Genomic DNA, 27,522 nt, shown 5'->3' on the forward strand with positions numbered 1-27,522 from the left:
TGAATCAGGGAAGTGCAAGATATTTTGGACAGTTTAATTATCTTCCACTTCTCTTTGAAATTGTTTCTTTTGCTGACAAAATTTTATCCTAAAGCTCTCACCTAAATGCCAATTTTTGAGCCAAATAGTACCCCACTAAAATTCTCTAATCTAATTAATGCTATTCTCCTTGAATGCTCAACTTAACCTTCCTCCTTGTGCAGAATCTGATAACTTTTTATGGATTATTTTCCCACCATAGCAAACTTCATTAAAATTTGTTGTCTCAGGCATAACTTTATGGAATTTGCAAAACAGATGGAAATGTAATGAAATAATTGACTTTGTAATTCCACACACTTTATTTTAAAAAACACACGACCCAGGTTTCGACGTTGATGATGACCTGATGATGACATTCAACGTCGAAACCTGGGTCGTGTGTTTTTTATCTAATTGTATATGTCCATATATGCATTACTGCCCCATCAGTAAATTATCTGTGCCATCATTTATTGTAAAATAAGCCAACAGTCAAAAACAGGCACAATGGCAGGAAGTGGTCAGGTCAACGTTAAACTCAAAGGGAATGCCTTAACATTTGTTGCTGATTAACTACATTTTGTTTCAGTCTAGTTTATTCATCTCAGCTCTCTGATAAAAAACAATACAATTACATCATTTTTACCTTCGACTTGAATCTCTGACAGCACTTGCTGCTTCGGAGGCCAGGTCAAGGACACCAACAACTGGTTTTGTCACTGTACCCACCAGTCCTTTACCCAATCCAGATATGAAACCCTGAAAAGTGAGATTTACCAAAGATTAACCAAAATGTATATTTCTCCCTCTTTTCTTATAAGGGTCATCAATAAGCAAGAAACTGAGCGACTTTCAGGGTCCTACATTGAATTGTGTATTTAATAAATCAGATACCACGTCCACGACACTAACAACTGCTTATGCTACTGTACCCAATAGCCATGTCCTAAATTCTGGTATAAAGCCTTAAATCAAAGTAATGATTCTGTAAGATTAAAATAATGTCATTGTAAATGTTTGAATGGTAATTTGAAGTCATATTTATGTTTTTACAATAACAATAGATATACCAACTTAAACAATTTGCAAAACAGACACAAAAGCCAAAGAGCTGATTACTTTCCCTGACCGAAAGTAGTCAAATTTTTAAATTTAAACTCAAACTTTTTATCCATTACTAAAAAAGAAAGAAAGACTCGTACTTTTCCACAAAGTTCCAGATTTGTGGAAAAGTACGAGTCTTTCTTTCTTTTTTAGTAATGGATATTAAATACTTCCACGAAGTGAAGCCTGAAACAATAGAATATATTCAAACTTTTTATTTTATACACTGTGGTATTTCATTATATCAAGATTATACTGTACTTTAGACAATCACCATTATAGGAAGCGATTAAAAAAGACTCAAAGCAAAGGGAATGAAAACATTTAACAGAGCTAATTTCCAAGAGCAGAAAGATCATCATATTCAATTTATAACTGTGTTAATATCAAACTGAACTTCTAGTTTTCATGAATATAATGTTTTACCCTACTGGATATCATCTGTGACCAGTGAACCAAGCGTTTCAGATCTCATATTTCAGCAACTCACTCTCCAAATTAATTTTACTGGTTTAAATTCAACTTTAAGGTGTTTTATCTGGTTACGATAGTATTAGTAAAAATCAACTCTTGCTAATCCATTTTGATAAGAGGACTTCATCATTGAATGGGGGCTGATAAATTTAAAACAAAATCTTCCAGGAACTTTTACTTCAATGTTCCAATTAGCTGTGTCTGTACGCCAAAACAGGGCAAAAGAACAATAGACTCTGGCGCTGGTGTACCTGAATACCCTCAGAAGCAGCTCCTTCGTATGTCTGAGTAAAGATGCTTGTCACACCTCCCAACAGACCAAAGCCAAGACCTTTAAGTCCAGCCACTATGTGGTCCCCACTACTGGCACCTAGTGGGGTGGTGCGTATTCGCTGACGAGTCTCTTCATGGGCATCATCCAATATCACTCTGCCCAAACCATCCGAAAGTGATTCTAGGCAAAGGGAGTGAAAACATTCAATCAGAGCCGATTTCTAAGAGCAAAAAGATAATCACATTCAACTTATTTAGCAAAGAAATCAAACTGAACTATTAGTTTTCATGACTGTTATGTTTTGTCCTACTGGATCTCGTCTGCGACCTATTACCTCCTCATCATTTTACAAAAACCTATTTTAGCCTCTTAATTAGTTTCCCAGGGACTTGACCATGAAAGATAATGGAGTACTAATTTCTGAGAGTGAATCAAAATTTAGGAAGGCAGGGTGGGGAACTGGCCCAACAGACTACCCTGGCCAGCAGGTTCTCTGACCATTTTGTGTGGCTTCAAGTATTCCAGAGAACAGCAACCACCATGCATGGTTTATTACAGCTCAAAATTACATAATAAAATTAGCATCATTCAATGAAGTAACGCTCTCTTTTATCAAATCAAAAACATGATCAATTTGGCACAATCTCAAAAGAGGAACGAGATTGCATGAATGGGATAATACAATTAAGTACGCCAATTAGTACTACGAATGATTTGTGGAAAGGTACTTATGAATTACTGCCTATTTAACTTTTGGAGAAAATCAGTGACATATGTTATTTATTTAAGTTTAATTCACATTCAAATAGGATCTTCTACCCTTTTATGCTAAACATTATGCTATAAAAATAAAACATGACTTAATCCTCAAAGGATGCCAAAAAACTTATTTGTCAAGAGATTTCAGAAATGCACCATGCATATTCTGTCGCTCAATCACATATATAACAAAGAACTTAGGCAGGCTGATAGCTGATAGCATTTCTAATATACTTCTTAATAAGTAAAATATATTTCTTAATAATGAAAGTTGCTGTTCTATATAATAATTCATCATTTTCAATTTCAATTATTGACTATGTTAGACTCAGATAACAAAAACTAACATATACATAGATTCCTACCATCACTTAATTATTTATTTCTAAGAGTAAAAAAAACAACTAAAAGAGTAACAATTCAACTAGATACTCTAAGTAAAATGTTGCCTTCTCCTTTTGACTACTCAATACACATTACACAAACTGGAGTTATTCATCTGGTAACACATTTTCAAATATTATTACTATTGAATTACCTCAATTAAAACTATAACTTATTTTCATTTTAACTCATTATGTTATGCAGCATATATGTTCTTTACGACAAAACAAATATGACTATCAGTCAAAACCATATTAAAAACAAGGGACCAAAGCAGAATCTTAAAGGACTATTGTTTCTAAATACTACTTTTAGGAATGTATTATTCAGGACTTATAACAATCTAGCAATGAACTTAAAGCAATACTTCTTCATGAAAACTTTCCAAGAACATAAATTAAACCCTTTGAACATTCCAATTTCCAGTAGAGTGACAGATGAATGAATGTCATCGCAATAATCAATAGTCTCCTCCAAGTAAAAATACCAAATTCAAACTTTACTAAAGTTATGGTTGGTAAAAGGTTTACATTACCTGTAACTTTGGCTGCCGAATTAGAAATCCCATGAGTCACATTTTTCACAAGTGCACCAACACTTCCTTCAAATATAAGACCAGACACACCTTCAGAAACATCATTCATGAAGCCTAATGGATTGCCCAAAAAGTCAACGGAGCCCAAGATTTTTGCAGCCTGCCACTTAAGACCCTAGAAGATGAAAAATTTTCTAGAAATCAACAAGCTTTGGAATCAATTGTGGAAGCAATCAGAAAAGGAAAAATTGTATTCACCCATTCTAAATATAAGCCACTACTATGGATACAACATTGGCTCAAGAAAGAACAGTGTTTTGTGTCAAGTCCTAAACAACAATCTTACCAAATAACAACTCATAGTCACAATGGTAAAGTTAAAATTAAACCAGAAGAAATTACCTCTTTGTAATGCTTGATGATTGAGTGAATGAGCTGCTGGCTTGACTCAAAAGGATGCCTTTTGATAAAGGGCTCAAGTTCCACACTTGCATCCTCAAACTTGATAAGTGTCAGGCCCAAGGATCTCTTTACTTGCTGCAGCTGACTCGGAAGCTTGCTTGAGGTGAACACACTCAACCTTACCTGCAACATAAAGCATATACCAAATCAAGGAAAAACACAGCAATCTACTAACGGATGGCCTTACTACTGACTACAAATTCATAGTCCACAATCACAGAATATATGACGAGGGATGAATATTATTAAAACATTTTTCATGAAACAGGTCCATTTAGGCATCTAATATACATTTTTCAGTATTTCAGTTCTTTTACATCCTAACCTGTATTGGTTCCAGCCTCAGAATATCAAAATAATAGCGAGTCGCATAAACAGAAGCTGCTTCCATGAGCATACGTTGCGACTCGTAATCACTGGGATCTTCATCTTCTACTGCTTTGGCTTCCTCCTCTGTTGGCTTTGTTTGTGAATTCCCATTTCGGTCACCCATTACAAACTGATATAGTTTAAGGAATAATTTTTCTTCAATGTTGACAGTCAGATTCTTAAGAGAGACAATGAGATGCTGCCCAAAGGAAAAAAGGAAACAATATTTTAGAAATTTGAAACAAAATTTAGCTTAATAGTCTATCATTTAAGGTGCAGTAAATCAAAATAACATCAGATAAATAACCAAAAGTCATTCGATTTTTTCTGGCTCAAATTTGTGGAAGTTCATGTTCATTTAATGAAGAACACAATGTATTTTATAATATTATAAAGAACAGTGGAAAAATACATTGTGATATTCATTTAATGAATGAAAAGTCATATCAAAATAACATAAGCATGCTGACCATTGTTCAATAATGACATAATAAGCGTGATATTCAGAATGAAATACAGTACAGTAAATGTCCAGATGTTACATTATGGTCCGTTACAGAAGAAAGCGGATTACTTAACATTTTCTGTGCCGATGTACAGTTTTCCATCCAAGTATATACTACAATTGGATAATGTACTGTTGCATTATGCAGTCAAAATTATTTTTTCATTACTGCCGCAGGTGAGCATTAATTTAAATTTATAATAAGCTAACATAATAATATAACAAAAGTGAGAGTCAAAAATATATTCAAGCTAAGAAATGAGTGGTTAATAAGGTTCTTATTCGACAATATTTAATCACCTAATGATGAAAACAGCTCATTCAAACATTTGAGCTTTGATCGGTTAATAGTTGATATTGAAAACAGCAGTCAAATTCTTGAGTTGATCAAAAATCAGCGAAATGTCATATGCCACCTGTTTTTATCATTTTAGTCATGGCCACTCAATTAGATACTAAATACACCAACAAACTGATTTAGCAGACTAAAAATTTCCATTTTTCAAACAAACTGAGCAAGTCGGCCATGAAAAATAATCAAAGGAGAACCAACCTTGAAAATTTCCACATTTGGATGAGAACCTGGGAGTCTTTCAACAGTGACTCTGATTGCTGGTGGTTGGGTATGCAGTGGTCTCTTGGGCACAGCCGACTGGACTTTGCTCGCAGAATCTGGCGGTGGAGCAGCAATAGCAAGGGTGTTTATTGGAGCAGGGGTTGGGGTGACATGAAGGACCACAGGGCACTGAGTTTCTTTGAGTTGCCCATCCACTTGAACATCAGCCACGCTCATATCAAGGGTTTGTTTGGTGGGGTATCCACCCTTATTTTTCTCCCACATTGCTGTTGCATTCAGCATTATCCCTTTAAGGTGCACATATAGTAACTCCTCTGGAGGAGTGACAAGACTAACTCCTAGTCCACTGCATAGATGAAGTTTCACATTCACTTCAAAGCTACACTCACTTTCAGATTGGACAGGTGTCAACTTATCCTGTCCTGAACCTTGATTTCTTCCCTTTCCTTCAGCATCCTGAGAAAAGATACGACAATTCAGATCTTGACATCACAGAGTTTTCTTCAATTAGTACCAATTTTATAATTTTTCCCTTTTGGGGAAACAGTAAAAAAATTACTTTCAGTAGGAGACATCAACTAAAAAAATTACAACCTTTTAAATAGATAATTCAATTTTAATGAACTCTTGTTTCATAATGTTCACTAAGATAGTTTCACACAGATATTTAACAAAAGAATTGATTTTAAATACTGGACAATTCATCTCGTTACTGTCTTATATGATTAGCCTTTTTCTATTTATAATTTAATTGACCATATCTACCCTGTTTTAACATAAAAGGTTTGTACAAAACGTATCGATAACAATTTTTTCCTAACATGTGCATGAAGCGTTGAATTCAGACCATTGATTGAGTATGTGCATAATTGAAGATCATACTGGCATTGGCAGCACACACCATTATCACTGAGAATTTGGCGATGCAAAACATCTGCCCTAAACTCGTCTTGAAGGTCTAGACGGACGACCAACAGGCAAATGTCTGCTGGCAAAGAACTGTAGCAGCATCACAACAAATCTCAAACCCCCTTTCAGTCCCAACTTGGCACCACAAGAATATTTCCTATTCCCAAAAGTGAAATCCTCCCTCAAGGACACCACCATGAGACCCTAAACTCTGTCAAAGAAGCTTGCACGCGTACCCTTTGGACTTTCTGGAATCCACCTACCAGAGAGTCTTCAAATCGTGGAAAAGACACTGGCATAAGTATGTTGACACTCATAACTTTATATTTTTGAAACTTTTCCCGATACTTTTTATGTAAACCATGCATGCGGGTCAACACATTATAAGAGAGTCATCATTATTCCACAAGAGTTTGAGACCTTTAGTTTAGTTAGCTGTGCCAATGGATGGCATTTAAACAAATACACACACATAAGAGGATAGCAGTAGTCAATAAAAAGTATATGTATACATACAACAAGTAGCTCTCGGAATCTTTATCCCAATGATTTTTCTTCAAAATTCAAAACCAAAAAAATGTAATATTTCAGAATGCCATTTGTAAAATGTTACAAATACTACACCAAGAATCAAAAAATATCAACATGAAATCAGACCAACCATCATAAATTTTGCTTTGATTTAATAGTCATGCTGTGCTGAGCATGTAAGTTCACATTTTATGTTTAAAAATTAGTCTTTGAAATTATTCTATAATTCAGCTGAGTTTTTACTCAGAAGAGTATTTAATAGTGATGAAATGAAATTTAATTTATGAAAAAGCTAGCTGAAATTTTTATATTTATATGCATGTAATAGAATTTAAAAACCTTAGATTCCTTAAAATCTCGAATTTGCAAGACACGTGTTGGCCCATCAGCAATCGTTCTAACAGAAAGGAATCCCGAACCAGGGCGAAGACGTTGCCTTCCAACTGCTTGCTCAATGGCAACTCCCGAATCTGTCTTTAAATGGCTGTCAGTTCGACAAGGCCCCAATACAGCTTCGCTCCCTGAAGAATGAATAGAAAAGCAGTTTATTAATGAAGAAAATAATTTAAATAAAACATTTTACACTTATTACAACAGCATACATATTTTAAAAATTGAAACCTGTTCATTTAATCAAAATGCATTGCCTACCTTCTCTCAGCCCAAAAAATCCATCCTTTGCCTGTACACATAAGTTGTCATGCACACAGCAGAGTCTCCCATCATCTGTGAAACGCCAAGTTTGGGTTGTGCGGCGGCGAGCTTCTGGGCGACATATTACGAGTTGCATATACTGAAAAGGTTGAGGAGCTGTGCCTGCAATATCTAATACCTATAAAAATGGATAAAAAACATAAAGAAAAGTATAAAAGCAAGTGTATATTTTGATCCTTCAGAAGCAACTGTCTTCCATCTAATTGGAAATCAGTAGTTTTGTTTACTCCTGGAAGCAAATAAATCCTGACTACTAAATTGAGAAATACTTAAAATTAAACTAGTTTAGAAACATAGTTATAGTTGGTTATTGGACATTTAATATTTCCACAGGATTAGCACATAATTTAGCTTGGGATTTCTCATGAAAAATACAAATGTCTTGAAAGATCTGGTGCTTTCCCGGCGTATGAGTTGGGTGAATTCTTCTCGAGTCTTCCAACGGGTCAATGTCTCCATAGCTGCCGATACTTCGATTCTGATACCAGAAGCCCTGATGACGATGACCGAGTCGGGAATCGAAACGTCAGCAGCTATGGAGACATTGACCCGGTGGAAGACCCGAGAAGAATTCACCCAACAAATGTCTTGATCTGACCAAGATCTGAATTCCAATTAATGGAAAGTTATTCTTGTATCTCTATAACCAAGCAATTCTCCAAGAGAATTTTTCTAAGGGGTTAATATAAACAAGGCGTGCCTGCCCACTGTCTAACTTAGAACAAATGAATTTTACTGGACAAGCACAGTACTTCAGACCATAAGCCATCACTATTTTGTTTCCCAAAGGACATCACTTATATAAAAAATTCACAATGGGCAAATTATTTTCCATAATTATCTACATGTATTTCATCTAGAAGAAAATACACTCAGAGAAAGGCATAAGTAAAGAGCTTACACAGAATAAATTTGTATGTGCCTAGATATTTTTAGAGCTTAGAGATTTTTATCTTAGATATAGGAGAAAAACTTACCAAAACTCTACGATTTTTTAAATCAGACTTTGTGCTATGTGCTTTGGGATCCCGAGGTGGCACACTTCCCTCATGTTGCAGCTGCCCCTCAGCTGTCATCCTCCACAGCTGTGAACGCCTCCCAGGCTGCTTGCGGCTTAGTACAACTCTGCTGACACCACCCACAGGGTAGTGGTAGGGACTGCAATCCTCAAATACGTCAAGCACTAATTGTTGGCTCTCGACATCCAAAGGGTTGAAATCTGGCAGGGCAAGACTAGTGCTAGCTCCATCCTCTGAGAAGGCTCTAACTAATTCTAATGACCTATTGAATGGTAGTTTGCAATGAATTTTAAGAATTTTTGAATAGAACATTGTTTGTAAGCAGAAAATAACTTAAGCAGACATTCTAAAGATTATTTATATATACATATTTAAAAACTCCTTTTGAGGCTCACAAAATAGCCATATTATCCATATTGGTAATACAAATATTATCCATATTGGTAAGTCACTCTCACAGACAAAAAGGTGAATGAAAAATTGGTAATTATCTCATCTGTACAGGAAATTGCAGCTTTTGTGGCAAGGGAAACCTGCAAAGATGCAGACTTAAAATGCTACTAATATATGTAGCCGTGGGAAAGGTATGCTTTTCACTCAATGGTATCAAGCTTGACAATTTGGTGAATAATTTTTAATCAAAGAAGAATACCTTGTATTCTTCTTTCATTCAAGGTATGCTTTAATCTCCCAACAATTTGGTCATTAGAAAACTATTTCTTATGCTGGCAATTTTAACTGAGAGGATCAAATTAAATTATATTAAGACTATTACCAACAAGTGGCCATGTTATAATCAGATCAGTAAAAGCCAGTCAGTGAAGATGATTGAGGATAGAGGGGCCCACTAATTTGTACAACATATAATTTGTGAAATATTCACAACCTCTTTGAGTTGACGGAGTAAACTCAATGTGAAAATGGTGGCATCTAAAGGTTAAATGTGAATTAATTCAGTGGATAATAAGTAATGAGAATCTGGGACGAATCCATTTTGGGGTAATTAATCTTAAAAGCAAAGTATTTTGATTGGCAAAGGGTTGTTGGAGACTGTGATAGAGGGGAAACAGTATGCAAGCAAAAAATGGGCAGCAATAGGATAGGCATGTAGGACAGAATGATGGAAGGAAGTATACTGAGTTGAAGAGGAGTTTCTTGAAGAATAGGATGCTGGGTTGTGTTTGTTAGGAGACACAAGGGGATTGTTACAGTAATGCGTGGATTGGCATCCATTGAAAACCTACTTCACCATGAGATATCCTATAAAAAATCTTAAGTTTGCTATTTTAGAGGTGCAACACTGAACAAAATCAGACATGGAACAAGCAGTCAAAATCTTCCAAGTTCTTTCCACATAAAATGTGATGCATTAATATTCATCTTCATCAAATTCAAGGTAAATGACACCATTTGAGTATGGATTCCGTCAATTGTCTTAGAGTCAATAGGGCTCAAGGATCAATTCCCTACCTGTGTTTACTGAAAATACTTGAACAAACAAAAAATAAAATATAAAGTAGGCTTACTTTTTGAATGTCCCAGTGAATGCAATGTAAATGAAGTTCTCATAGGTTAACTGAGATCCTTCCACCAAACGAGTCATATCGTAGGTTGCTGCAGACCCCCCTGGTGCCTCCAGAGTGATTAACTTGGCGTGCATGGTCTCATCCCATGCATACGGAACTGGAATCTTGGGTTTGGCAGCAGTGCGATAGGCCTCACTGCTGCGAAGTGAGGATGCTTGACCAAAGTGGATGGTCACTTCACTGAGGTTGTCCACTCGCAAGGGAGGAGGCACAGCCCCTCCGATCCCAGCTTCCAGTAAGACCACCACAAATGTTGCTGCACGAAGAGAAACTTCAACTCGCAGGAAATGCATCTTGCCAGAAATATCTCTGAAAAGATGTGAAAAATGACACATGACAAAGAAAATCATACTCCAAATTATTCTCAACACAATGGATCATGATGTCAGCTTTCTTTAATTAGTCCAATTAAATTGCTGTATTGCCCTAAATATGACTTTTTCCCCACTTTCAAAAGGTCAACAATCCAACTCATCTTATTTCTTAGCCCTATGACACCTGATCTCAGAATTCAATTAGTGCAGCATCAGTATGATGAATAACTATTTATTTCATGAGATGATAGTTTAAGTTAACTCAATCATGATAATAACAGAAGTACATGAAATCTGGAGTCAATTTGGAATCTGTCAATCCGTCTGCCCATCACCATTGATATTAATTCATCTAGCAAAATACTGATTCAGCAACAACAGAAGGTGAAGGTCTTCACCACAACAAGGTTCATAAGGAATCAACACAAAATGCCTTGTTCTCTAAAGGCAATGGCATTGGTAAAAATTCAGGGAGGATTCAATGGTGACACCATGATCAACGAAATTTGACTCATTTAGTTTTTCACAGCAAATTCACTGCAGAGTTCTATGTTTCCATATTCATGGCAAGGACATCTCTGTGAGTGACCGATGTGGAGTTTTCTTACTAATGACAACTATCATTCTCACCTTCTCTGTTCTATTTGTACTAATACATACTCTCATACCAAATGCATATAAAACTTTACAGCCTTTTTAAATTGCTGCAAAGTAAGGTAGGGTATGTATAAAATCCAAGTAAGAATCCAGTGTTTTTGCATTATTAATAACTAGTACACAGCACTTGGTATTTTGAAATTTTAAGCGGTAAACTTGGAAAATTTTTATCTTGGATAGTACAGCTAATGGATCACCATGATTTTTTTGAGGGGGTTGATGTTTTCTGTGCTATAGTTTTATTATGCATGTACCATCTTAGCTTGTGAAGCAGAATAATGGCCAGACCAGATTCCATATTTAGTGAGGACTGTTTAAAACTGCTGATGCAGACACAACAAGCTGATAATGAGGTACTTTGCCCGGACCATTGTGAGGATCTTTCTGAGGACTTCATAAATGTTTCTAACATGGTCTTTCATGGATTGAACAAGCAATGAATGACAACAAGTTTTCCAGTTCAACTATTGATTTTCCAAACTAAAAATATAGCTAGTGAAAGCAATTGGGAGCAAATAAGTGAGGGGCCTTCACAATTACTACACTGAGGTTGGTAAGAGAACCTGGAGTTGCGAGGTTGTAGCTGCACAATGATAATACTCCTCCCTAAAAAAATCAAATGTTTAGTGAAATAAAGGCTTAATATGAGTTTATAAATCAGTCAAAATGCACATAATAATCACTGCGTCTAGAGCCAGAGCTCATTTCTCTTAGATTTCACCAAAATGTTGGGCCTAATAGGTGTAGCTCATTCAATATTTTACATGACGAGTAAATTAAACTGATATGTGTGATAGACATAATGTTTCAATTCAAGACATTAGCAGCAGGCTGATTTTAAATGAAATTGTTTAGAAAAAGGTTCACCAGAAATGCTGAGTCTATACTCATTTCCCATTATAGCATTTCTTTTTAAATGACTTATGAGACTATACAATCACTATTTTACACTGAAAATTACCATTATTTCCCTCAGTTAACATCTCCCATTTATTTCAACTTATTTCCACATTTACCTGATATTAATGTGGAAAGAATCAGTGATGTCTATAGGAAATCCTCCAGACCACAGGCATTTTGAGATGTCCATTATCCGAACACAGAGAAGGTTTTCTTTCTGTAAGCGAGGCCAATGGAAAGGCAAGCAACTCTCTGGCACTGCTACCAAATAGGTAGCCTCTGCTCCAGGATCCTTCTGCAATTGACCATTCCAATACAAGAGAATACTTAAAATGATACATTTTAACTAAGTGCAATGCTGACATTCCCATTTACAGAGAAGAGACAATTTAATAAAAAATATTATCACATATTTTAGAACATTTGGATTACAATAAGCCTTGAATTGGGGATCTTGTCACTGACATATTTATTACATAGAGTGATGTTAATTTCACATGCAATTAAATATGCATCACATAAATTGATAACAAAAAGGTAAAACCCCTCCAAATAACAGCAGATTGTCACCACAGATTTTTTAAGTGACCATTTAACAGCAGAAAAAAATGTTAACGTTCATCATTGTTCGTACCATGGCATTACATTTGCTAGCTAGTCTATGACACTTCATATTATGTGCATGGTGCATGTTAGCATGGAGCATTAGAGTAAAAAGATGGGAGTTACTTACAAAAGTTGTGGCAAAATATTTCTGAGCAAACTGTAGAGTAAATGGAGATTTATTGTGCAGTTGAAATCGTGGCGATAGCGTCACAATATTAGTGACCCTAGCACTCCCTCTTCCAGCTCTCACATCTATTCCTACAGTATAGACTGTGTCTGCACGGGCATCACGCCTTGATACATGCAAACGTCTCACTTGTGTGCCACTCTGAAGGTGAAAATTTTGACACCACTGCAAGAGAATAAGAAAACTACACATTATCACATTTTTCCATAGTTATATACCTCACACACACTTCATTGTCATTACAAATATAAAGTACACAAAAACCTCGATATAAGAACTCTCCAATGCCAGAAAAATTCAGAGGTTATACGAAGGTTTCCTGTTATATCCTTTGGGATTACTGGTCAGACATTGAGAGATAAACAAACATTTGAATTTATGGAAGACAATTGTATTAGTCAGACTTGTTGGCCAGTGACATGCCAATTCAGTGCAGTAAACTCCATAATAAAAAAAAGATAATACTCAATTCTCAAATCACCAGAATTCTCTGACACAATCACTTTTAAGTACAGTAAAAAATTGATTGTACAATGGCATTTTTTTACTTGAAAAAGGCCTTTCAAACTTCAGCCTTGGCTGAGAATTGAAATTGAAACAAAGAATACATAGGGCATGTTAAATTCCCAAACCCTATATTAGGAAAACAGATTTTTAAGTACATTTGACCTAAGAAACTTCACCATCAATTACAGCCAGACTTAAACCGAGTGCTGTTTCCCTAGTTACCACATAACTTGACTCAATTATTATAATAAAATAATTTTAATAAATACTTTCCAGCTTTACCTAATATCATTAATTTCTTTGCTCAGGAAAAATTTAGTCTTAATGAAAATAATTTAATTCATGGAATTCTAATAATTTGATGATGAATAACTTATGGCAATAATTAGGCTGAATGGCTTCGATCAGCCATTGAAACCACAGTTTACATATGGTATATTTATTAAAACAACAAGGTTTGAAAACAATTTTTTGAAACTTCAATACACCACTTTTGGCCCTCTAAAAACACTTTATTTTTCCACATCCTGCTTTTAGGGTACATTGGCACCACATTGCAGTAGTGGTGTCCAGCACATTAATAAAATATGAATGTTAACCTACCAGAGGGTGGCCATCCCTGAGAAGCCCTTTGCCGAGACGAACAACAACAGAGTGACTGGCTTCATGGTCCGAGAAGGAAAAGGGTAGTGGTGACAGTGATCTTGCAACTTCATGCTCTTCAAATTGTCCAGCTGCATCCTGAGGAACACCCTCTTGGCGAAACATGAGGGGAAGCCCCGTCCTATTAACAAGCCAATACGGAGCCCAAACAGTCACCTGGTGGATGATGAGAACAGAATAAAGAAAAGGCAAACCCAATAAAAGTGAGGAATATTCATACTAGATAAATCAGGACAGTAAAATAATTAATTTTTATTGTATAATTTAAAAATTTATTTCATCAACCAATGAATGGAATTTTAAATTTTAAACGGAGACATCTAGAAGATTTGTGAATCAAATTTATATATACCTTGAATTAAAATACTTTCATATGGTATGAAATTGACTCAAATCTCTAATGCATTAAATCATTTGTTTTAGAACCCATAATTCATGTAAAACCTCACTGCCCCTAAGAGAACATTACTCAATTTTCTTAACATTTTTTCCAGATTTCATTCATAACTAATTTTTTATGTTCATAGTACATACACATACATTTCTGTATTAGAATTAGTTTAAACATACCTTTTTATTCATGATTAGGTTAAAAAATTGTAAACGATTATTAGAGAAGTAATATGCAGGCACATTATTCAGAACTACTTAAAAAATTGCTTTTTTTATGGGAGTGGTTTCTCTGAGAATCATCTAACATAACACCACAACTGTTGAATAACTTTAGATTGGAATGTTTTGTAATTTTAATAATGACTTACACTGCTTCCAAAAAAATAGAAAATAATAAAAACAGCTTGAAAACCCAGTGACCGTTGAAAATTCTGCAAGATGATGATGTGAATGTATGGAACTTGATAGGAAGTTTTAGGAATGTACACATATATATTTCAAACATAATAGAGAAAAGCCCCCCCAGCAATAACTAGGAACACTATTATACTCTCACATTTAGAATATAGTCAGACAATAAAAAACATAACCAACCTTTTAAAATCTTGAAATATGTACAGTGATAAAGATAAAAAAAATTAACTTGAGGTCTTAGAAAAGATTATGAGATAAAAGTTCATTTCTGGTAGTGAATAACACTCAGTAATGTACAAATGACAAAACTATTTTATCAAAATTTATTATAGATCACTTATTTCTATATGATTTCCAATTAATCGAGGTTTCCCCGCATTCATGCAGACTGCACCCATAATGTGTTACCACAGATACATTAAGAGCACATAATAATCCACCCCTTCAGATAACCAACCTTCAGAGCTGCTCCTCTCCTGACAACTACAGCGGCATGCAAAAGCAAGCACCGCCCTTCTTTGTCATGAAGAGCCATCTTGGCAACAAATCCTCCACTTCTCCCGAGGGGAATTGCCAAGTTCCCTGACCTAGGCAAGTTCTCCACGTGGAAAGAAATATCAAGGGCTTGCTCAAGATCCACCTGCACAAAGTAATAAAATGGAATTCATTACAGGGTTTTTCTTCACTATGGTCAAAAAAGAACATCAGTACGCTCTGCTGCAGAAAAACATCAAAAGGGTAATGAAAATTTGAAAAGAAATGATGAAAATCCATCCACGCATTCATAACAGACAACCGAACTGATCGTAAGCATTAAATACCAATTACATTGGTGAGTGATAGTCAATCCTGCTCACTCTGAAGTGGACTGGAATCATTGAAAAAATGCATGATAACTTTATTACTTAAAAAGGTGGTCTGCAACAAATTTTTCTTGTTGCTAAAAATAAGTGAATAATTAATAAGTCTAGCATTGGTCGCCATGACTTAGATTAGAGGGCATGACTTGTGTGCCTTACTGTGTGTTATGAAGAATTTAATGCTCATATTCTCAAAATAGAGCCATTTTCTGGGGTTCTTCACATCTCTAGCTAAATGAATAAATATGAATTCTGGCCAGCCAAAAAGAGAGAGACAATACCTGTTTTTAGAGACAATACCTAAAAGCCCAGTAAGAATGCAGAAAAATCTTCATTTAAGCAATTTTTATTCTCTATCTAACATCATGATAATTGTTCTAGATGCATACAAAACATTGATGATTGAATATTACCCCAGGTAACTCAATGTAAATAAGTGAAATTACCAGTCAATATTAACAATATTAAACATGAGCATTTTGAACTAGGTTGAAAAATATTCCTACTAAAATATATTATCAACCACTTGGGTGGGCAATCTCAACATGCATGTAAAAGGCAAACATATTTCATTACAATTTGCTTTGATTTATACAGCCATCACTGTTAATTAATTGTATTTACTACAGTATGCCAGTGTTCCCAATACATTACAGTGAACTCTCATTAGGTTGTTTCTTGGCAGTAATGTGCTTCAAGTTCTTCTGGTCCCAGTCCCAACCATATGAATAATAACTGTTAACACATTTGGGTTACCTCCTTTATACATCCAATAACAGACTAAAATCAAAATTTATCCATGCATAAGTAGACAACCAGGGGAAAAAATTAGCAAAAAACTTGGCAAAAAGATACTTTCTCTTGCAATAAGATCAATTTCCTTTCAAACAATATTTCATTTAGGCAAAGAGTTATAACAAAATGGTTGCATGAACACTCGTAGCATGTGGTTAAAAGGAAATAATGATGAACAAATGAACGCTCTATTGAATTTTTTTTATGCACCTCAGCATCTAAATGTACAGCATAATTATTTGTTTTGAAAAAAATTGGTGGCTGTGTCATCAAAATATGCACAAGTATTTGCATTATTAGAAGAAAGGAGAGCTCAAATATGAACCATGGATACACTTGTTAAAATGAAAATTTTGACTTAAAATAGCAGAAGCATCTCTCAGAAGTTCATGGAAATCCTCAAATGAAAAGTGCATGCAAACAGCAAAGTAGCAACTCTACAGGCAAAAGCATTCTTAATGTTTCCATTTGTTATTACTTATTGGTTTTGTTTTTAAAAGTTTTTTTATTATTTCTTGGATATATTTTATGTTTATTGTCATTATTTAAATTTATGACACAAATGCAGCACTTGTGGACAGGTAACGTCACTGCTAAGAAGTTCTAGTCAATGTGGCATGCATGCTGCAAAGTGAAATGCATTCTGCAATGTTTTTTGGACATGAGTGTATGCTGAAATAGTTTATTATATTGAAAACTATCATGGTAAAAATGATTTCTATTTAACAGCCATTGTGCTTACTAAGCAGTTTTCTTTTCATATAGGTATGTAATTAGAACGTGCACGAGCCTTCAAAAAACAATACTAATTTAAGCTCAACTGCTTCAAAAGTTACAAGTAAATATTAATCCACTATGTGCCTCAGTTCATTATTTGCATAACTTAATAAAAATGGAATTTCAATACACACGGAACGCGCTGCAAAGCTATTAAATATTGACTTATGAAGTATTAGTAGTGTAGTTCTTAACAAAGTATGAAATAGAGATGCTTGACATAGCTCTCATAAATTGACAAAATGAAAGGTTTTGAAATATATTATCACGAATGAGTTATGGTATGAACAGTAATAATTATTGGGTCATAAATGATTTACCTTTTAGCATTGCTCCCACATTACATTTGCAACTTGCCATCGTTTAATCATTGCTTGCACATTTTATGGGTGATAAATTCAGAATTCTTCAAAAGCACATTAACAAGTGACCATTTACATAATTATGCTGTTCCTATGAAGTTATGCTATATTTACATGAATTAACCATGTATTATGAATGAGGAAATGAAATTAATTTTTCTAATTACCAATTATTAAACTGACCAATGACATAGGTCTGGGGCACATTAACTTATCATGAAATCATATTCCTTTAGGGGTCCTAAAAGTCTGCTTTGAGTAAATCATAACTGTTCTAACGAACACTGTATTATGCTTAAAGAGAGGCATTAGATCCTGATAAAGGTGACCGATTATTTTTCATTTTTATCTCCCTCAAATTTTGTAGTAAACTGGCATGTGACAGCACTAAATCCTACAGTATACTACCTTGATCAAAAATTTCCCGAAATATTCAGAAAATTAAAAATACAAGTTTATTCATCTAAATCTATATTGTCCCCTTCAAAGTAATCCCCATCGACTGCAACACACTTATGCCAGCGCTTGATCCAATCCTCGAAACATTTTTTATAATCGGTTTTCGGTATGTCCATCAGTGCTTCCTGCGATTTTTCCATTACTTCCTCTCGGCTGCTAAAACGCGTTCCCCGTAATGGTTTTTTAACTTGATTGAACAGAAAGAAGTCACAGGGAGCCAAATCAGGTGAATTCGGTGGCTGTTGGATGGTATTTGTTGCATTTTTCGTCAAAAAATTACGAATAATGATAGCACTGTGCAACGGTGCGTTATCATGGTGCAAAATCCACGAGTTTTCTGCCCACATTTCTGGTCTCTTTCGGCGAATTGCTTCACGCAAACGTCTCATAACGCCCAAATAATACTCTTTGTTTACTGTCTGGCCTTCTGGCAAAAATTCATGATGCACTACACCGTTGTATTCCATGAAAACCGTCAGCATTGCCTTCTTTTTTGACTGAAAACGACGTGGTTTTTTTGGTCTCGGCTCATTTGGTGAATGCCATTCACTTGCCTGATGTCTGGATTGCGTGTCGTACTCATAAACCCACGTCTCGTCTCCAGTAATGATCCTTTTGATGAATGTGGGATCGGATTCAGCCTCGAAAAATTATGTCTTTTGCGACGTCAACACGGTCTCTTTTTTGCATGAAATTGAGGTCTTTCGGCACCAACTTTGCTGCTACACGACGGAAACCCAAATCATTAACCACAATGTCTTGGGCGGATCCATAGGCAATGTTCAAGTCCTCCGCTATTTCTCTGATGGTTAATTTGCGGTTATTGACCAACATTTCTTTTACTTTATCAATTTTTTCACCGACTTTCGATGTCGATGGTCTGCCACTGCGTTCATCATCTTCGATTGACTCACGACCACTTCTGAACCGCTCGTGCCACTGGTAAACGACCGTTTTTTTTAGAGAATCGTTGCCGAAACACTTTTCCAACATTTCCAACGTCCGTGCGCCACTAAATCCGTTTTTTACGCAAAATTTAATACAAGTTCGTTGTTGCAAATTTAAATCCATTTCTGAAATTGTAAAAAATCGCCAACACACACAGAGATAGATGTACTCTTGGCTACGTAACTTTTGCAAATGTCAAGTTATGACACTAAGATTTAAAGGGAATATCAACAACAGATGTACCAATTTAACAAAAAAAACAGAACTCAAATCGGAACGATGGGAGCGCCACACGGTGGTTATTCCGGGAACTTTTTGATCAAGGTAGTATATCAGGTTTTCTTTGTATGCAATTCCAACTGTTGCAGCAGTGCACTGAAGAGTTTAAAAGATATTTCATTAAAGTCTCTACTTACCTCATGAATGGAAACTGAATGCCTTGGTTTTATGTGCCCAGATACTTCAACATCTTGTATTCCATAATGCAGGTCACAAGGCAGGAGGTTGGTAACAACTAAAGGGCTAAGAAGGGTGATTGTGTGTGCTGGATGGGACCAGGGCCAATAATTCTGGCCCATCTGACCCACAGCACCTGGCACACCAAGAGCTGGCCTGGTGACCACTGAACCTCCTGGCCCAAAGCTAACTACAGGTGAATTTGCAGAGGTAGGTATTCTATCATCAGGATAATTTTCCCGCTTTACATAGACACAATACCTTCAAAAATAAAAGAAATTAAAAAATTACCATTAGTCTAATTTCACATAAAGAAAATGACCAGGAAGAACAATATAAATCCACCCTTAAGCCCTAATAAGAATATGGCAAAGTTTTGAAAAAGATGGATGTAAGTTGGGTCTATTTATTGGTAGTCCAGTGCTTTAAGAGCTGGACTGACTCACCGACCAGAGGGTCTGGGTTCGATTCAAAGGGACACTTCTGAGCACTCTCAGCTTCACCCAGGTTGTGTGATTTTTTAGGTATCCAGGGAAATTTTTCTGGGCTAATGAATGCAAGGGAAAGTACAGATAGTGCAAAAGTATTTAAATTAAAACAAATGCCATTGACAACTTTTGATTAGGAAAATAAAATTTAAAACTTCTAAAAAGGCCAGATATTTCAACCTTGTATTTTTTTTAAGGAAATCGAAGATTCAAAGCATTCAATTATCTTTATGAATGTACTAGGGCAGTCAAATGAAAACTGAACAACCGCCATTACACACAGTCCATACAAAAGGTGGGAACATTGATGTTACGCATTGACACCACCATCACTGTCGTAAGAGAACTGCATAGTTTCACCTCACAGGCACACACAGCTGTTGGGTTATGTCCTAGTTGGTGCACGGACTGGTCTAGTGTGTTCGTCCAGCTGTAGAAATGGAGGCAAGCAAAGAGGAGCAGAGGTGTAGTTCATTTTCTGGTGGCTCTGGAGGTTCTGGAGTACATGAAATTCGTCGTTGCATGTCTGCTGTGTATGGTGAGCACTGCATGTCCTTGGCAAGTGTGCACGAGTGGCATAGGTTTTTATATGCAGAGGTTCGATTAGCATTTGACTGCCCCTCATAATTTTATTGAAAATTTTAAAGGGTTAGGAAGAGAGTAGTACAGATAATCCACAAAACAGATTATCTGCACACAGACAATTGAGTACTGAAGATCTAAGTAAAGTTGGCATAAAAGCATCTACTTAAAATATATTATATCATAAAAGGCAATTATGAATGTACTTGCCTATACATATGTACACGTTTATTGTCAGCTGCACTGCACTGGCCCATTTCTTCAACAATATCCCCGGGGCTTGTGGCACTTGACCATCGTATTGGGCACACGCAGTAATTATAATGCACAGGAAGATCTTCCAATACAGGACGTATCCGAAGTTCTGAGGTAGTATGTATCAAAGGCACAGGGAACATTGATCCTGGATTAATCTGAACAACTTTACTTGCTATTAAAAGAAAGAAGACACAAAATAGGGTTAGCAAGTACAGCCTAACATCAAAATGTCCATACACCAAATTTAGATAATTTTGTTTTTAAGTAATTGTTAATGGTCCAAGACTAGTATACATATAAATCCAATCAGAACCACAAATTTACATCCTTGAACCCAGAACTTATGTAAAATCTCTTCAAATTACATAGATTAAAAGTCAATTCCTATCACATTTTTTTCTCGGGTTTTGTTCTTTAGAATGAGATGTTGTTTCAATTACATATATTGGCAGAGCAAAATTGGGTTCTGCTTCTAATTGGTTATTGAGGTATTTAATTAATCAATTATTATAGTGATTATCACACTAGTTGTCTGCTGGAGAAGCTAACTCAACTGCACAAAATTTGATTCTTTTGTTTTTACTCAGGAAATTCTTTAAATCACTTGTGTAATACCTGACTGGACTGACCCTAGTTACTGGACTGGACTGACCCTAGTTACACATTATTTCATTTTTATATTGATTATAATTGTTGTGACAATGTGTAAATAAAATTAAAATATTCAAACTCAGGTCATTTTGGAAGAAGTATAGACAATATATCACGTATATGTCAACATAGAACATTTCGAAAGTTGAATACCCATACCTTAAGTCGAGCAACTACAAAAGAAAGCTCTCTAAGTTACAACTAAAGACACTTTTTCCCATTATGTTGCTATTTTGTCAGACATATGAAGAAGTTAACTATTAAAAAATATTAGATTTGTAATAGGATTCTCCTAGATATGAAATAAGCAGTTGAAATGAAAATGTGAACTATCTCCATTCTTTCCTTGGGGACCTAAATGTCTTGAGTATCAATAGAAAATGTGCACTATTGATCATGGGGTAGACTTAATGATGAAATAATGGAATCGCTATTTTCCTACATTTTATATAGATTTCTTATTCATACATGGGAAGTCATAGTACAAAATTTTATGCCTTTTAATTACATATGTTTCAAGCTTGTAAAAGCAAAATGTTGGTTTTTATTTAATTTGCTACAACTGTTAGATTATTCATGAATAAAAAAAGAAATTCACTTTAAGTATAATTTCATCCCAAGCCTCAATGATAGAAAAACCTTGATTGCAAATTATTTTTCAACAACTTCCTTCACAGACATAAATTCAAGGTTTCACATTAATAATAATAAAATTTATTTGTGGAAATTTAACCATTAGACTACCAAAAATGTTTCTCCGCATGTAGAAAATGGCCCTGATGTTTATATAGACCCATTAAATACGTGAAACAAAAATGCAAATACACACTTAGCATAGGTTAGCCTCATATACTACAAGGGGTACAAATAAGTATACAACTTACACAAGGAATGGAAATAATTTTATTAACTAACTAGCGCTTAAAATGTTGCTAGACAAGAGTTATACATTGTGATGGAGATATAATAAAGGCATTAGAATTCTCATACAGTGAACACTTTCCACATGGGTATAAAGAGGGATCATTACCTGCTGGTAAGGAGCTCCTCTCCATCTTCAATTCCACAGTTTCAGTTAGCCTGTTGGTAAGGAGCAATGCTGACCTCACAGTTACCAATTTTCTTGCAGAACCCTCCAATGTCACTTGGAATACAACTCGAGCTATAGATAACCCACTTTCCTAAACACAAAATAAAATAAGAGAGGTAATTGCTTCTATAAAACAAGATGTAAATGTTACAGGGGTGTTGAATTTTACAATAAGATATGAATGCCTGGTCATTGTGCAAAAGTCTACATACATTGAACTAATTTTTCAAACACTGATACAAAATAGTGTCTGCCAATTAGAATATCTACCTCCACATTCTATGTTCTACGCTTAACACATATTTACGTACATACATCCTAATTCAACTTAAGTGGCATTGCATGTGACTCACAATAGCAGTAGCATTAGTAATGCATAGGGATGAGTAGATGCATCTTTTCTTGTCTTTTTACTCAGTTGTTTCCTTAAAAAAGGAGACAACTCAAAATATATTTATACGTCAGATATAAAAGATATGCTTAAACTTAAAAGTAAAGAAAACAGGCATCAAAGCTACACCATTTTTTCGAACATGTCACATTTCAACCAATTTTCTTGCTTACTTTACCCCAGCATCTACTAAAAAACAAAAATTAACTGAGACTAAAAACTTGGGGCAAAAATTTAGACACACCTTCAATTTAAATATTCTTACAAAACCTTGACATCTATATCATTCCCAGTATCTATATCTATATCATCTGAGAAAGTCTCCTGAAGCCAGATATGAAAAACTCAAACATTTGAGTAGATGCTAGTGGGAAAGCTGGCAATTAAGATGCTTTTCAGATTCAACTACATTTTATGAAGTTGTTAGAATACACTAACTTTAATAAAATTTTACTGCCATGCAAAAAAGTTTTCACAAGAAAATAATTTTGAACTGTTTTCGAAAAACAAAAAATTCAAGAAAAATAATCACGAAAAAATGGAAGTTAGGAACAAATAATTTGTAACAATTTGAAATTACTCTAGTTTTACTTTCATGCCAGTACTTACCAACTTAGCTTGTGGTTCTGCATGACGAAAATAAATACCCACTCGATCAACTGAGATGGGGCCAACTGGTTGCCATCCTTCAACTCTAACACCAATCTGATGCAAGCGTAACTTATGAGTATCTCTGTGTCTAACTTTGCCTAAATTAATAAAGAAAAGAACAAAGAAATAAGCAAAATTTCAAATAAAAATACATGAACATTGTTGAATACTTCTCATAGTAGCAATCCACAGAGTATTAATGAGGGTTTTAGATACATTATGCAGCTATAATACTGCTTCCTGTTCACAAAAAATCGAGACATAAAATTGAAAGTTACATACCTCTCCCTTCAAAAGAAAAGGGAACAATGTCTCCTGGTGCCACAACTGCCCAATTGACCCCTGCCTCCGAAAGAAGAGCCGGATGCAAGCCAACCAAAGAATCCGGCAAACTTTTTATGCAATAATGAAACCAATTATGTGCAGATTAATTTGAGTAGCAATGATAATTACCACTTCTTTCCTTCTTTAAATTATATTGTAAAATGATATCAATTAACATAGAAATATTTACCTATCTGGAGTTGTTATGATGGTGGAAAACCATAGGCGAGACCCTGTATCATTTCTGATAGCAAAGGGAACAAACGGGGATCTTCGACGGTACCCAGGAGGGCTCAAAGTTCCACTCTTCACCATTTTCCCACCTCCATCATACCTAAAATAAAGATTTTCAAAAGCATGAATAAATGTTAAGGGTACAAATTTATTTTTTTCATAACACTAAACCAATAAGATAACAAACTAATAAAAAGAATAATAGAATATCTCCAATTCAAGGGCCAATGAATTCCTCATTCTTAAAAAATTACAGTGGAAGCTCATAAAACGAGCATAATTGATCCCATGATCTTTCTCGTAAAGCAAAACCTCATTAAATAAAACAACTCTTTGCATATTAATTAATGTTAAATACGATAATTGCATTCCATGCTGGAAAAAATATATAATGTACAGGGTTTGTCCAAAGAAAATAAAAAATACATTATTTAGGATCGTAGATCATGTTCATCTTTTCTATCATGGAATGAAGCAACTAGTAATGTAAACTCGATTTGTAAAAACAAAAAAAATCAAAATAAACTCTTAATTATTATGCACCTCAACCCTTTTTACTATGAAGCTGTCTGGAGGCATTTTTTTTGCTGACACTTAAATATTTGGTAAAAATTACACTCAGAATGATCGCCAAATAAATTTATTAGGTGCATCGCCACAGTTTCATTACGGTGATGCCTCGTGCGCAAGGTTTGATACAAAAGTTTCCTGTAACCTCCACATCTCATTTAGCCAGCTGTTTTGGACTTCTTGAAGGCACCATTAAGTTTCCGAATGGCAACAAGCAGGGATTTGATTTTCAGATCTTTGCTTGTATTTGTGGTAAATAGCAGCATGAGAGAGCCTTCCATTGCCTTGTAGTCGGAAAATGCTTTCTCTTCTACTATTATGTACACAGATATAGGTTCACTTTAGAATTTCTTCCTGAAGAGAACCCTCTGGTCACAATTAAAAACATGAGGCAGGTAACGCTCAGAATCTTCATTATCAGAAAAGCTTATCTTATCAGAAAAGCTTTTTGAAGTTACCAAAGAAGAAGTTCTCTGCTGCCTTTGACTCAGAGCTTGCTGCTTCACCATGCCTCACAATGCTGTAGATGACAGTTCTTCTCGCAAACTTTTCAAACCACGCACGGCTCCACTTAAATACTTGTTCAGCTGTTGATGATCCCGACATCTTATTAATAAGGTTGGCAAAAATCACTTTCCCTTCTCACAAATTATATTCTCATTAATGGTGTGCATTACAATGGCTTTTCTTTTATCCATATGAGAAGCAATCTTTCAAAATTGTTGAGAATACATAATCGTTGCATAAATACCCTTGTCTCTCTATTTTAAGCATCTACCTCCTTAGTCTTGTTTGTGTTCCTGAAGAAAAGGCCGATCATTGATGTCGACCGATTGTTGATGTGCGTAATAGATCAACCACACTCACACCTTATTCCCAATTTTCTATGATTTTACTTTTGATTTCTGTTATTTTTATTCTCTTATGGCTCTCTTCTAATGGATTTTTCTTCAGTCATTTGTAAAACTATGCACAAAATATTATTAAACTTTGTACAAAAAATCACTAATAATATGTTTGAGCACAAGTTTGAAAAAATGTGTCATCTCTTGCGACACTAAGATCCTGGCAGGACGAGTGCTAGAGACAAACTTAAGTAGCAGGCTTGAATGAATCTGGGAATCCCCCTCTCCTTGTCACTCATTATGTGAAAATTTGCTCGCTAAACGACCCATTTTTAGGGCCAATATTTTTGCTCATTATATTAATTACTCACTGTGCAAGGTGTTTATAAAGCAAGGCTCCACTTTAATTCTTAATGGATACTTTATAAGGCAAAACAAATGATGATTCATGATGCTGCACAGATAATAAGGAGAAACATTCCAAAGAATTAATGCACAGGTTCCGTCTCTTAGTTTTCCACTAGTACCAGCCATGATGCCCTTCATATTATCCTCATTAAGATTTCAAAAAAGTATTTCATATTTACAAGTCATAAAACATCATCATTGCTCAAGATGTTCCCGTTAAAAAAAATACAGGTGCTTAATTCATAACGTATCTTGTGCTCATCTTAATAGCTGGCACAACAGTAGGGTAAAATACCAACTTCATAGTCAAATACAGAAATTAATAATGATCATATGTTAAAGTTGACATGAAAAAACTACTTTCTTCTCCACTCAGAGTTTCAAATGTTTTCCTTAAAAAACTAAACTTTTTGAAATTTATCATTCAAATGATAATTGGTGTCTAACGACAAGATGCCATAGTTTTTCGATTGTCACCAGATAACTACTGATGCATTACTCACCTATCTCCTTTTGGGGATGACAAGCTGTAATAATCCTCCGTCCAGCTTTCCTTCACCATATGATACAACTCAATCAATGAACTCGTAATATTAACATTGAGTGTCTTTTGCGATTCCAGTTCAATTCGCAGGCATTCTGTTCTTGATATTTCTGATGGAATGCTTCGTCCCCAGCTCATTTCACACCTGAGTACACAAAGACAAATCATCCATGAATGAGAAGACAACCAATCATATGTACACGTGACACATAATACATTTGAATTTGTCAGTGACTATTTCTATTATCTGATTCATTTTAGATGAAATATTGAAAAAAAGAAGTAGAATGATACACTAAAAGATAAAAATTATTACCACCAACATTTTGGAGAGTAATTTATTGCGATTGTCCATAGGTAGAAATATAAGAAAAATGTAACAAAAATACTGCCACTGAAAGTAGAAGTTTAGTATATTTTTTTTTAATTTTCTCATTTTTATTGAGAAATAAAGTTTCCATTAATTACTTATGAACCATTGACTGGCATGAGATCTCTGCCAGACTGTTAACCAGCATTAGCACAACTTAGGTTTATGTTCGAAATACAATAAGAATTGTAATTACAGTACAAATACATGGTATGAATAAAAAGTATCGGGGAAAATTTTTTCCTGACGTTAATGTACCTCGCAGCGCACTTGCACCATATATGTTCGGTGGTGAGGGGTCTGACCTTCAACATGTGCCAAGCACCAATCACCTGGGAGCATTCGTTCAGGCTAGTTAATGTTTCTAGTGGACCCCTATCAAGTGACTCAGTGCAAGCACAAATGGCAAACGATTGAACAGCGGTACGCTATCAAATTTTGTGTTGGACTGGGGAAATCAGGACAGGAGACGTTTAGCATGACTTGCAAAATTTTCAAGGATGAAAGCATGCAAACTACAGTTTTTAAGTGGCGCAAGCTCTTCAAAAATGGCCGAGAGAATGTGGACGATGAGCCCTGCGCTGGTCGGCCGTCC

The 27,522-nt window shown here is 35.2% G+C and overlaps 1 protein-coding gene across 1 annotated transcript in view; it reads right to left on the minus strand.

The window, feature by feature from the left end:
• LOC139691843 (intermembrane lipid transfer protein VPS13D-like) overlaps positions 1-27,522 on the minus strand; it is a 93,740-nt gene that overhangs the window by 6,745 nt on the left and 59,473 nt on the right. Inside the window, exons 35-55 of the mRNA XM_071589748.1 lie at positions 26,517-26,702; positions 24,147-24,290; positions 23,915-24,024; positions 23,591-23,730; positions 22,531-22,681; positions 20,802-21,021; positions 19,482-19,782; positions 15,322-15,504; positions 13,998-14,213; positions 12,828-13,052; positions 12,211-12,389; positions 10,164-10,532; positions 8,596-8,899; positions 7,556-7,736; positions 7,244-7,425; positions 5,441-5,920; positions 4,339-4,581; positions 3,954-4,136; positions 3,552-3,726; positions 1,851-2,053; positions 668-780 (exon numbers count right to left, since the gene is read on the minus strand). Of these exons, the coding sequence (XP_071445849.1) occupies positions 668-780; positions 1,851-2,053; positions 3,552-3,726; positions 3,954-4,136; positions 4,339-4,581; positions 5,441-5,920; positions 7,244-7,425; positions 7,556-7,736; positions 8,596-8,899; positions 10,164-10,532; positions 12,211-12,389; positions 12,828-13,052; positions 13,998-14,213; positions 15,322-15,504; positions 19,482-19,782; positions 20,802-21,021; positions 22,531-22,681; positions 23,591-23,730; positions 23,915-24,024; positions 24,147-24,290; positions 26,517-26,702 (4,488 nt within the window). The remainder of the gene's footprint in view (positions 1-667; positions 781-1,850; positions 2,054-3,551; positions 3,727-3,953; positions 4,137-4,338; positions 4,582-5,440; positions 5,921-7,243; positions 7,426-7,555; positions 7,737-8,595; positions 8,900-10,163; positions 10,533-12,210; positions 12,390-12,827; positions 13,053-13,997; positions 14,214-15,321; positions 15,505-19,481; positions 19,783-20,801; positions 21,022-22,530; positions 22,682-23,590; positions 23,731-23,914; positions 24,025-24,146; positions 24,291-26,516; positions 26,703-27,522) is intronic.

The sequence above is a fragment of the Hetaerina americana genome, unplaced genomic scaffold (assembly GCF_022747635.1).
Source record: "Hetaerina americana unplaced genomic scaffold, ioHetAmer1.1.p SCAF_4, whole genome shotgun sequence".
Taxonomy (NCBI): domain Eukaryota; kingdom Metazoa; phylum Arthropoda; class Insecta; order Odonata; family Calopterygidae; genus Hetaerina; species Hetaerina americana.